This window comes from Fringilla coelebs (assembly GCF_963513975.1).
Source record: "Fringilla coelebs genome assembly, chromosome: 7".
Taxonomy (NCBI): domain Eukaryota; kingdom Metazoa; phylum Chordata; class Aves; order Passeriformes; family Fringillidae; genus Fringilla; species Fringilla coelebs.
Window position 1 is genome coordinate 9,878,265 of NC_140035.1, and position 13,203 is coordinate 9,891,467.

Sequence of the window (13,203 nt, forward strand, 5' to 3'; positions counted from 1 at the left end):
TAGGAACTTAATTGAAGTCTACAGGAATCCTTTGGCTAGCACCAAGAGGAAGGATGGAAAGAACTTCCCTTCCATGCACAGGTTTGACTTCCTGACATTTGGTTTATGTGGCTACATTTACAAGCATTTAATTCTCATTACTTTGATTCTTTCTCTTTTACCAATCTTTTGCCATCACAGATGGCAGAATTTTATTCAGTAGTGGCCTGGCTGTGCTTCAAACTCCCCTGCTCAAGAGCAGGATGTGCTGCCAGAATACCACAGCTCTTTTCTTTCCCAGCTACTTAATCCTTCATGAAAAGAACTTGCTTCTGGGCAACAAATGGACAGGAAAGAAGGGCACCCTGTACCAGCCCAGCTGTCCTGGTTCCTCAGTCCCAGATCTTTGGTAGCTTTAGAGACAAGATTTAGCTCTGCAAAAACCACACCGAAGTTAATGACTGGTGAATGTTGGCATTTTGGTCCAGGCCACAGCCTACCCTCTGGGGCTGGAGGGGGATTTGCTTTTATTTTGCTACTTCGTGGTAATTGATTGCTGATACCCCAGAGTGTACTTGGATAGAGCTCACACAGAAATAACACATTTTGTACCAGAAGAGCTCCCTCCACAGCTGCAATTATCAGAATGCTAAGCTGACAGGTGATCTGCCTCCTCCAAGGAATCTGCCACCCAGGCAAGGGACAGCACATGTGTGACTGTATGGGCACCTCTGGCAGTTCACTTCTACCACGTTCTCCAATTTCTGCCTGCAAATTCACCTCTGATGGGAGTAGGAGAATATTTAGAAACTGAGTACTTCTTAAAAATACCAAACAAACTCAACTAAACAGCATTTACTTAGAATGATAGAATCACAGAATCTTTAAAGTGAAAAAGACCTTTTAAATCACTAAGTCCAACCATCCATTTAGCGCCAGCAGCACACAGATTCAGCTCCCAGCAAAAATCATCTTTATACTAATGGGAGGCATAAGTCTAAGGTTTGATGTTTCTCAGCCCTGCTGTGAGAAGAGGGGCAGATATTTTCAAATTTTGATTTTGCATGCTGTTGTGCATCTATTTCAGCTGTTAATATAATCCTAGGGAACGACAAAATTTCCAGCTTTTGAACAAAACATATAGTGCTTCATTCTAACACTGAAAATTCTGGGGTGTGAATTGGCCACTCAGTGAATATTTTATGTGCAGTGAGTCAGTTTGGGTCATTTTAATGTTTTATGCTTTCCTTCTTTTTTTTTTTTTTTTTAAATCTGGACATAATATGAAAAAAAGAACAAAAGTGCTGTTCAGGACAGGAGGAGTGTGTAAGACAAACACATGTTCAGAGGATAAGACCTTTTCAGAACTTCCAGAAGTTGCCAGCAAGTGGAGTTGCTAAACTGAATATTCCCTGCATCACAAATCTTTATTATCTAGTGGGCGATTGCTCTGGAAAGTCAATATTAGCAGTAAAAGTCAAAAAACAAATGTTTAAGTTCAGTAACATTAACTTTGATTCCTGTGTCAAGTCACAGTGAGTGACAGGATTACAGGATACATCCCAGAACCACTGTCATGTTTGCTCCATGATTAACTTTGATACATTCTGTCAACTCTTCTGATGGGAGTCAATAGCAGCTGACCTCAGTCCCGTGAGCTCTCTGCTCCCTGTGTCCCAGCAGCTCTGCCTCAAAGTGAAGAACAAGCCCTGTCAGAATTAGTGATCTACACTGAAATAATCTTCTAATCACAATATTCAACTCAAGCAGAGAAAATTTAATTTCACAGGTCTTGGTTATCAAGCGGAACTAAGTCAGCAGAACCTGCAATAAAACCCTGTTAGCGCTGCTGACTGGCAGGGCAGCCCCACTCCATTACCCAGCTGAGTAACCCCACTGATGGCTGTGGGGTGACCCAGGTGACCTACTGACCACAAATAATACAGGGTATAATACAGGAAGCTGTCTGACACTTAATGGTCCAGGGCTTAGCTCTCACTTTCTCATGGCTTTATCAGACAAGATTTTCAGAGTGAAACTTTCCATACCAGGTGTCTGCCAAAGGCTGAACTTGATGAATTTTGAGGTGAAAGGGCCAGAATGAGAGAAAGGGACAGAAAAGGTGCTTTGCCTGTGTTAGTTTTATTTCTGTTCAAATGAGATGCTCCAGACCCTCCATGCTTTTAAGCAAGGGTTTGAAATTTTGCAGGGCTTAGCCTTGATGTCAAGAATACACATTATGTCATTCATGTGAACATTTTCCCAAATTTGGTCACTCAGAAGACCTCTGCCAAGTTCCAAGTTCCAGTTTGCACATGTTCATAGTAACCTGTTAGGAATCTGGCAGTTCCTTTTTCTCAACATTAAATATTTTCTGAGCATACTCATCCCCCATTCCGTGGGCCAGGTAGGCATGGCAGGTTCCACGTGGAAGTGCCTGCCCTGAGCACCTCCTCCTCCTGCTCTTCTGACCCACTAAACAACAACAAAGCACAGGGCACACGATCTGAAAACACAATTCTTGGCCTCTCTGTTTTTTTCATGCTGGACTCAACACAGAACTGGTAATCTCAGGCCCAGTCAGAAATGAGAAACCTAGAGGTGGTAAGACATGCTTTTCATGCCCCAAAGAACCATGAAAAAATTGAAGAACTGTTTTATGGTTTAGTTAAGGACCATATACTATAAATGGATCTAAATTCAGTGAAGTTCCTTCCCATTCTTCAGTTAGCACCTGCATCACCAGCCAATACAAGTTACACAACCTAACTTATGTAGTAATACAAGTAACACAACCTTAACTATGCAAGAGGATTTAAAAATTTTTACTGATATAGAAGTGGTCACAGTGTTCTTTCCTGTCTACATTTTAGTACTTGGAAATATAAAGTACACTGCAGAACCTTAAGTATAAAACTATGAGACACTAAAATATTAAGATTCAGACAATGAATTGCAAGATGTTTTTCTTTCGTCCTTGAGGGTTTTGAGTCTTCAGGGTGTGATTTTATGACATCTGCAACCTCTTCTCCAGGAAGCTCAAAAAATATTCTCTTTTAAACAAAATCAAATGCCAGCCAAGAATCCTCTATCATCATTTGATCCTAAAGCCAAAAGTTCACAGAAAAACATCAACTATCATGAGATTTGTGATAAAAGTGCAAGATCTGACAATCCTGACAATAATTGATTCAGATTTGAAGAAAAAACCTAAATTCAATTACACTTAGTCCTGAGAGAAATTATTCAGGTATGAGTCTGCTGAATGCATTTATGCCAGTGATAATAATTTATAACTTTACCCTGCCTTACAGATAATTGGATTTGATTCCCATGGTACCAGGTGGGAACAATAAAACTTTCCAGCACAATTAACCTTCATCAACTGGTATTTATTGACACCATCAGAAATGCCTTGGTCCAAAAGGGTACAAAAATATTGACTACAAACTAGAAAAGCATAAGGAATGCTATAGGACAGTGGGACACACAAAATCTTGTTTACAGGCATGGCAATAGGACACCTACATTATTCAAGAGTGAATAATCACTTAAAGCACTGCTTCTAATTTGTGCCTCTAAAGTGTTATTACCACACCAAAAAGTCCTCGTTTCAGTCTATTGTATGTATTGTTCAATAAGGTCACTTAAAAAACCCATCAAAATTATTCTTATGCTTAATTGACTGTGTTTTTGATATTCCTTCAACTGAATGAGTCAGTGTTTAGCAGAAGGGACCCTCTTTAATGCTTTCACATGAATTAAGCAGTGATTCAAGTCTACTGTAGTATAAAAAAGCCACTCTGAACTTACACTACCCATAGAGATATCTACATTTAAATGACTCCCTAATTCAACACTACCTATTGTCCTGAGGAAAATACAGGAAGACTGACTACAAAAGGAAACATTTGTTTGACAAGAGAAAAAAGGTAGGAGCAGTTAAAAGTTTCTCAGGTGGTGAGAATTTGAGCAGTTGCATGTGGAGATGAAGAGGTGGGCAGAGCACAGGTGAAGGAGTGAGAAGTTCACCATCAATGAACTCATCCACACCTGGGAATTACCAGATCAGAAATTCACAATTCACACAACCTGGGCTAGGAAGACTGTCGGAAGAAACATGTTCACTGCAGGAAGATCTTTGGAATATTTCAAAAAAAAAGAAAAAGTGTCAGTAAGATCAATTCTTTCTACTTAATTTACCCTTTCACCAGTTGTGTCTCAAGAGATTAATACAACATGAATCATAGAACAGTTTGGGTTGGAAGGGACTTTTACAGGAGAGAGGCACCCAGAGTCTGTCCACTCTGGATCTCCTTAAAAATGACATGAATTAATTACTGAACTTTCCAAAAACACATCACAGAACCAATCTGTCTCAGAAGAAAACATTAATGAGGCAAATACATAGCATTTACTCTTAACATCTAGAGAACAGCATTGATGCTAGCAGAGAAGACTGGTTTTTAAAACAATCTTTTAAATATGTTAATTTTTAATACATCTGCATTTTTATTCACCAAAACAGAGCTCATTAAAACCAGGTGTGTAGAGCAGGCAAAGTCCTTCTTGTTGAAGAAGAACAGGAGTATAATGCACTGCAATCCCAATTCCTTCATACAGGGAGGCTTTATTTCCCAAATCCAAATTAGGCTACACAATACCACTAACTGTCTTTTTTTTACTAATCATCACCTGCATAGGTGAATCAAGGTTAATCACAGCAGGAAACTCTTATGAAATAATTTTTACAGAGGAAATAACCAATTAAATTTCCCCAGTGGCAAACCAGCATAGCTGCAAGTGTTTGAGCAACTCTGGGAAGAGCAGCATTATCCACAAGCTGAAAATTAACTATATTTTAGTATATTGCAGAAGCAAGATGTAAAAGAAAAACCTTAATGTACCAACAGCTATAATGTACATAATATAAACTCCATCTTCAATACACATATAAATAAATGTATGCATGTACCTTCTACTTCAGGGGCTCCCCAACATCCTGAAGCCTGATATATGCAACTTGTTTGTAACATGTAAATCAACAAGCAGAGGCAAAGCTTTCAGCTTCTCAGGGTATCTTCCTGATCAAATGAGCTTTCACAAACAGATGCTGCAGAGCATGAAAACAACCATCCTGACTAATTCCATCTCTCTCAGCAGAAACCCTGTCTTTAAAAGTCACTCACCACTGAATGGCCTTTGGACTGCAGAAAATGTGAAGTATGCTTTAATTACATCCCCAGTGGCCTCCCATTTGATGTCCTGTCCACTGTATCTCCTCTGGCAAGTCAGTCTTATCTCTGGATATTTTTCAATTACACTAAACAGCATTTATTCAGGTCCTCACTGATTCACTGTATCAGTATGTGGCTGTTTTTTCTTTAACAGTTGTCTTGAAAAGTCAAGTCTGCCTCATTAAACAATGTAAGATTTCTAGTAACACATAATGATATTGGATACATTAATTAAAAGTACATTTAAATGGAATCCTCAGAGGATCATGCTGCTGGCATATTTGTAGTTAAAGTGTTAATATCAGCTCATGTTCTTACAAGAGAATTCTTGCTTTCTCACAAGACATTCTAGCTGTGACTAAGCACCGCTGGAGATGGTGTTGCTATATTTTAGTGTACCTGTAACATTCATATGTTTCACTCACGTTTTATTTCCTCTTTACAGCAGTTACTCATATGCATGAAATGAACTGGATAATATCAGCCCTGTGTGGTGAAAATGCCTTTTCTCTGTTATCTGAGTTTTCAGAGACAGCTTCTTGCAGCACTCAACAATACACAGCAAAATTCCCTCGTGCACCTCTTACCTCTTTGGTGTGGGTATGGAAGGAGACTGACATGTCCAAGAGAAGTTTCCTCTGTTCCACCCTCCGGACAAAGTCCTGAATCCGAACCTCCAGATGCCGGGCTGCTTTATAGATCTCTTCAGGGTCACATTCCCCAGTCTGAGCCAACTGCTCTGCTGCCTCCAAGAGCTTGTCTGCATTGGTGTATGTATTCTACCAGCAAACAAAGCAAGAAACACAGTATGAGTAATACAACTGTGGCAAGTAAACCCCTCAAAGAGGCTGTTTATCCTTAAGGCATGAAAGCAAGTGATTACCAGAGTTTTAAAACAATCACAATATTTCTTAGTGGCATTGCCATCTGTGAAAGGAGAACATATAAAGCCACACAGACTAATGCCTGAGTACACATGAAATTATTTTTTATTTGAAACACACCACCTCAACCCAATCCTGCCAGGCACAGCAATAGGACTTCCCATTTGTTTATTTCCAAGTTCCCTGCAATTTCTCAAAGATAATGGCATGAAGCAAGTGGGACTCACCAGCTCAGAAGGCTCCAGTGCCTCACGTGACACTCAGCCACCAGCTCACGGCACTGGCCTCCCAGCTGCTCTCACATTACATTGTGTAATCATGGTAGCCAGAGATGTCTCAGCCCCAAGGAATATTTTCCTTTCACTGGATTTTGTGATACAGACCATGTCTTCAAGCTCCTTCTATATTTTTTTTCCTCTTGTCTACTGTTCTGCATCCCATTTCTAGATGGACTGAGTCCACGTGATTTGCTTGCAGCTGCCAGTATGCAATGCTCAGTTCCAGTTTGCCCAGGGCACGTACCTGCCCTGCATTACACAAGATTTTGAACACTGCACTATCCTGAATACATTTACCCCACAGCCACAGCCTTTACAATATGAGGTGTAGGACTCCTACTTCACAGAGAGGGAACAGAAGAACCCAGAAGCAAATTAATGTACCCAAGACATGCCAGACTATCAAGTAAGAGAGGGGAAATCCATCCAACTTGCCTCAGGTTTCAAGCCACCTGCCCATCCTTTCTCTCTTTTTTTCACATCTCTGGAAAACATCACTCAACTAATACAGCAGAGAGTCTCACAAATAACAGGAAAAATGGAAAGTGAGTGCAGCCATCTTCTCCAGAACCATAGAGCTATGCCTTAGTCAGCTTAGGCAAACGAAACAGAGCCAGCCCTTGCTGTCATATAAAAGCTTTCTTACCTCAAGATGAGGCCAATAGCTCTTTGGTATTCAACACTTAACAAAAATAAGGAGAGACAAAGATATCAGCTTCAGGGTGTTTCCATTACTGGGCTAGATCTTTGGAACTGCTTGGCATTGGCTTGAGACTGCTCTCACTGGGAATTTTAACCTCTGTTTCAACAGTACAATTGTAGCACCTTCCTTGTTAAAATCTTCAGTTTAAAAATGCATTAACTTGATGCATATACACAAAATACCTCTAACACTGTGGACACACACATATTTCTGAGCATTACATGAACACTGTCAAAAATAAAAGCCGTGGATCAAGCCCTTTTGTTCCTGCTTAGATAATGTCCTGCTGCAGTCAACAGTTGTTGTTTGAGAAAATGTTCAGTACAGAGATGGAGCACTGACCTCTGAGTGTTTAATGGAGTAAAATATTTCCAGTTATAAAAAAAGCAAAAAGAAAACATCTCATTCACTGTTCATTTTCCCAGTTTCTGAGGGCTGACTATAAATATTCAGTATTTGCATTTCTCCTTTTGGACTGTGAAGAAAATACTTGAGACAGTTTTGTTACCAATAGTAAATTTTTATTCCCTCACTTTCAGGCTACTGCTAAAATGGCTAGGCTGTTAACAGCAGCAAAATTTTATGTTTTAATAATCATTTTTTTGGAAACCTCTTTAGCTGAGAGTTTGTAAAAAATGTTCCATTTAATGTCATCTGAATTAAGGCCCCGTTTCACTTAACAGTATCCTTTCTGAATGATCACCTTCCAATAGTATTTGGAGCAGATGCCAAAGCTAGCACAATTTTTACAAAGTCTAGTCCACACCAGTGTTTTTCACACATTACCACTACAACAACTCAGACACCAGTCCAGCTCCCTGAGCACAAGACTGTTCCTGCTTTTATATGTATTATTTTGTGTATTTGTAAGTGCCTTCCCTCTCTCCTTGTGGCACAGATTTGAGACACAAAACAGTTTTGTTGAAATACAGTATGGACACACATTTGCTGCATTTTCCCCTGAGACATTTAGGTCCATCTCTGCTGAAAGCCACACAGTTTACTGACTCCAACATGTGCTATGTCGAGTTACCTGTGGATGAGTTCACAGATACAATGACCAGATGTAAATATCCTGGTGAAAAGCAGGTAGGCTTGACCCTAGACTTTGGGGGAAAAAGAATGCAGACTGGCCTCAACAGAGCCTCTGGCCTCACTGCACAGACAAAAGAGGGTGTAGCAGCCCCTTTGCATTGCACAAGGTTTTCCAAAGGCAAAGGAGATTTTCTTCAGGGAAGCTGATGGGGAGTGGAAGGAGACTCAGTGTTTTCCCTGGGCTGTGACAGGCACTGTCAGCACAGAGGGATGCTTCCCTGAAGAATGCATACCTAATTTTGGATATGTTTGCATAAATGTGTCATGCACACAAGGCTTGAACACAGTGCATTTTGAGTATGGAGACATTTTTCTTCACCTCTTTTTCTGTCTTTGTCCACTGAGGTCACAGGTAAGTGTCTGGATTTTAAAACAGGTGCAGTTTATGATAGGAGAAACAACTAATGGTTATATTCCTGCCATTCTAGAAGGAAGGCCTGGTGCTGAGAGATTTCCAGCTCACTGTTGCAGACTTAAGAGATTTAGATACATTTCAGATAAGCAGCCACATTTGGGAGCTATCCACCCTCGCCTTGAACTCCTGAGCTTGATGTGCTCATGAGAGGACTGTCCTCCCTCGTCAGCTGTCGAGATGTACACACAGCACAGGCCAAATAAGCCAGAGGTTACTCATTTGCTGAGGGCTTGCTCTACTTCTCTACTGTTTGTTTGCTTAAAGTGCACATAAATCACACCAGATGTTGTTACACATATCAGATATTTTCATGTACATCTATTGCTCTACAGGCATTGAACCAAAGTGCTGTTCAAGCTGAGATCTTCATTCTGGTTGGTGCTATAATGCTGCACTGCTTCCCTGCTCCCTACATTTTCATCCTGAGTTTGATCTCTTGTCAATAAGCTCTTTGGGGTACAGACACTTATTTTATTTATTTGTTTGAAGCACTTTCTACTTTTTTGGTGTGACATCACCCTGGGTCAGGCAGGGTGAGAATCCAAGAGAGAATTAAGTTCTACAATGAAGAAAAGCATGAAATGCCTCCTTGTCCCACCATCCCATCCAAAAGAGGTTAGCTCAGATTCCCAGCCCGTCTGAGATCTGACCAAAAAAAAAAAAAAAATACGCTTTCTGAAGTTTTAGGATCATGTGGCATTTTTTCTTAATGTTGTCTTAACCCATGAGAGAACTGTCATGTGCAAACCCTTGAAATTCTTGGTGAACTGCTGACTGGCATTCCACATTTCTGCGCCATTTCATGCACAGAACCAACTTCCACCTTTTATCTCTGAATAATATTTGTAGAGCAATCTTTGCATAATGACCTATTTCAATCATGAAACCTGCAAACACAAGGAAATATATCTATCTATCTCTATATATTTTTGTGAACTTCCTCACATTTTTAAAGAATCAATCAGTTTAGCACAGCATTTTGGTTTTGGCCCGTGTGCATTTACAGAAAATTATTCCATGTAGTTTTTATCTACTGCTAGGAACTGCACATGTAAGTAGTTTATTGCTGCATGTTTTAAGGCTGATTACATTGAAAATAGCTGTGTCTAGTGATAGTCTAGGGGAAAGTTCATGTCCTTAATCTGGACTATTTTTTTCCAGAACAATCTGCCCCTTCACACTCTTCTACAGCTGTCTATTTTATATGAGGGATTTTCCTGGTAACTGTCTCCGAGTTCTCCCAAGTGTAGTGAGCCATTCCCACCAGCCAAAGATGTTTGTTGTAAACATCAGGAGAAGCATGGAGGAGGGAACTGGGCAGATGATCAGGTACATGATCCCATTAAACACAAACTACATACCCCAGACCTCACTTCCCAAGAGATAGGGGTGATGAAGTAGTCTGTATTGACCAAGTTCTGGGGCTGTGCAAGGCAGTTCCAGACAAAGGTTCCTAGTATTGATTCAATCTGTGTTGATTCAGAGAGCTTTGTCACCTGGGTTTTACCATGAAAAAGGCATGGAAGAGAAGGCATCTCTGGAGCCCAGGAAGTACCAACTAGAGAGAGAAAGAGGACTAGCTTAGACCTGATATTCTTGACTAAAGACTAGTGATGTGAATCCCTCATTATGCCTGCAGGTTGAAGTTTAGGAGACTTATTAGGCTTTCTCTGATGTGATATTTCCATTATGTTCTTTAGAGTCATGACTCTCCAGTACCAAAGATGAAATGTCTGTAAGAGCTCTCCTGCTGGGAACGCGGGATGTCGAGACAAAGTTCAAAGCCTGATCCATCTCTTACTGAAAACAGTAAAAAGGATTTTACTGACTTCAGGGAGAACTGGGTCAGCCTTCTAACCATCTCCCCAAGATCACAGGAAAGAAAAAAATGGCAAAGGGCTAAAAATAGAACTCTGGAGGACTGGTACCTGTTCTGTGCATAGCGAGTAGAACTGCCCAATGAAACTACAGCACGACTCACTTTGGCAAAACTGCAATTACAGAGCTGATTCTGCAGTTCTTGTCAAGCCTTATAAACTATTGTTATCCTTAATTATAAAGCTCAGTTACTGCTATCAGATTCTTTGCTCAAGCTACTTCATTAAAATTAGCTCCAGTATTTGTTGAGGTTAAGTGATCTCACAGTCAGGCCTTTGTGAAGAATTATATCTTTAGTAACTTGATATTCCAAAGCTAAAATAAGTGACCACAATGAGACATTTCTTTGATAAATAAATCTGGGGTTTAACAAAGCATCCATCTTTGTCAAAATTCCTCCTCCCTTAAGAAGGGCAAAGGCTAAGTGCATATGATGATCTAATATAAGTTGTGATTTTATTCCATTTGAATTGCACATAATCAAATCAAGACTTATATTCTTACTTGTACTCTGTGGTTGTAATTCAAAACAGACTTACCAGGAATTACCGTTACAGAAGTTACAGGCAGAATATCTCTCTGAGGTAATGCAGCCACTCACTCTGTCAGTACAAGATTGTTCCCCACTATAAACTAGAATGGAAACTTCTTCAGACCTTTTAAAAAAATATCCAAGCTAATGAAATTTCCATCAGCACCTTCTTCTTCAGACTGTTCTTCCCTTAAACATGGCAATTCATCTTTAGTTTCCCTTGTCATACTTTCACCCCAGTTCTCCTTGCACTGATATCATGCTGATACTAATGACTTCTTTACACCTCCAGTAATTCCATTATTTCAGTGAATTGTATAAAATATTATGTATAATATATTGTGTATATATATGTTTTAAATACAAACATATGGCATTTTTCAGTATTTATTAGATATGAAATATTCTCAGGAATGGCAAGGTGGATACAACCCAGAATCCTCACTGACCATTGTGAAGGATGAAGGACCAAATATTTTTCTGTGTATTGTTACTTTTATTTATGATTTTCCCTCAGGGTTCACATACGAACCAAGACGAATTTATTATTTGAATTTAAAAGGGTGACACTAACACATTACATCAACTGCTGAAATGCCAGACAAATTGATTAAAAGCTACCTCATACCTGCAAACTAATAAATAAACAAGATTAGAATTAATAGCTGGGAATACATTAGCTAAAAGAATTCCTCTTTGGGCTATTTCATATTGAGTGCTTACTTTAGATTAAAAAAAAATTGTTAGCTATGGTGTAATTCATCCCACCAATTGTTCATCTCAATCAGTAGTGCACTCATACATCAAGTAGAAAACACTCCCATTACCACAATCATGCTAATTAACTCCAGTGTGATCACAACCATTAGTCAATGAAATGCCAGTGCAATATATAGTGAAACAATTGTTTAAATTACATTTAAAAGCACACATCTTGTCCAAGATTAATAAGTATATAAAGACACATAGATGCACGTCTGTGTGTACATAGTACAAGTAGGCAAAGAACAAAAGCTTGCTTGGCAAAGATCTCCACTTCTCAACCATCTTCAGTGTCATCCTGAGACCAAAAGAGGTGGACAGCTGGGAAAGCAAATTACATGTAGGCTCATTTTGTGCTTATAAGGATATTTCAGTTTTTATTTTCTGCCCCCTTACTTGTCTTCTGGTAAAAGCATATCCAAATACAATATTAAAATGTGATTATGAAATACTGCTGTTCCAATATTTTATGGTCTTTGCAAGGATCTATAAGAATTAGGGAAGATACTTGAAATTGATGATTATTGGCTAGGTTTTATTCCAGTATTCTATCCTTGGCAATATAAATGAAAATAGCTTGGTCCTTTAACTTGGGAACACCCTTGTACAGGAACAGGAATGTGAAAGTGAGCAGAAGAAAGGAAAGAAGGACAATGAAGACAACAAAACAGCAGTTGTGGTGCCAAACATGAAACCAAAGTCATACTGCTTGGTGTCATCCAGCACAGTGAGGGTACCACTAAAACAGAATTATCACTGCCCGATTTCATAATTGAGTAACTTGCAGAGTGTACAACTGAGAGCTGCTCAAGTGACTATGGTAAGTGAGCCTTTGAAAATCAGCAACAATGAGGAAAGCATTTTCTTTTGTAGAAATGACAAGGGAGCACAAGAAGGTAGACTGACAAGAGTGAAATGCAGCTCCTTTTGAAAGCCTCTTAAATGATTAATATCATCAGAAAACCCAAGTGGTTCAGAGCAAAGCTCCACAACTTCTTTATGATAGGGGCAGAATAGAAGGTAGGTGGATAAATAAACATGGAGCAGCTCCAAGGTGAGCAGCAATCCAGGAGGGCATGGTATTGTTTTCTGTCCCAAAAGCTCAGATCACATCTTTCCTGAGCCCTACAGACATGAGTGCAATCATGACAGCTTTATCAAGTCTGGTTGGTCTCTGGAATTGAAATAACTCCAGGCATTCTGGTTTTAATATCATGCTCATGGTCTGAAGATTTCAAAGACACTGCGACAACAGTAATAAAAGGCTTTGGACTGTCAGCAGCACTGGGAAAAGCCAGCACCAAATACAACTGGCATCATGGTTGCCTTGAAAACAAAAGCAGAAATAAACTTGTGGGAATGTGAATTATAAAAATATCTGTGCCGATATTTTTATAAAAACCTAATTTAAATAAGACAGTAAAGCATTTCCTCTCCATT

The 13,203-nt window shown here is 39.5% G+C and overlaps 1 protein-coding gene across 13 annotated transcripts in view; it reads right to left on the reverse strand.

The window, feature by feature from the left end:
• KALRN (kalirin RhoGEF kinase) overlaps window positions 1-13,203 on the reverse strand; it is a 464,835-nt gene that overhangs the window by 188,531 nt on the left and 263,101 nt on the right. For all 13 annotated transcript variants that reach the window (XR_014616305.1, XM_084209314.1, XM_084209316.1 and 10 more), the window contains one exon: window positions 5,804-5,995. Coding sequence is in view for 12 of the 13 variants with exons in the window: in XM_084209314.1 (XP_084065440.1) it covers window positions 5,804-5,995 (192 nt within the window). In the remaining variant the exon portion in view is untranslated. The remainder of the gene's footprint in view (window positions 1-5,803; window positions 5,996-13,203) is intronic.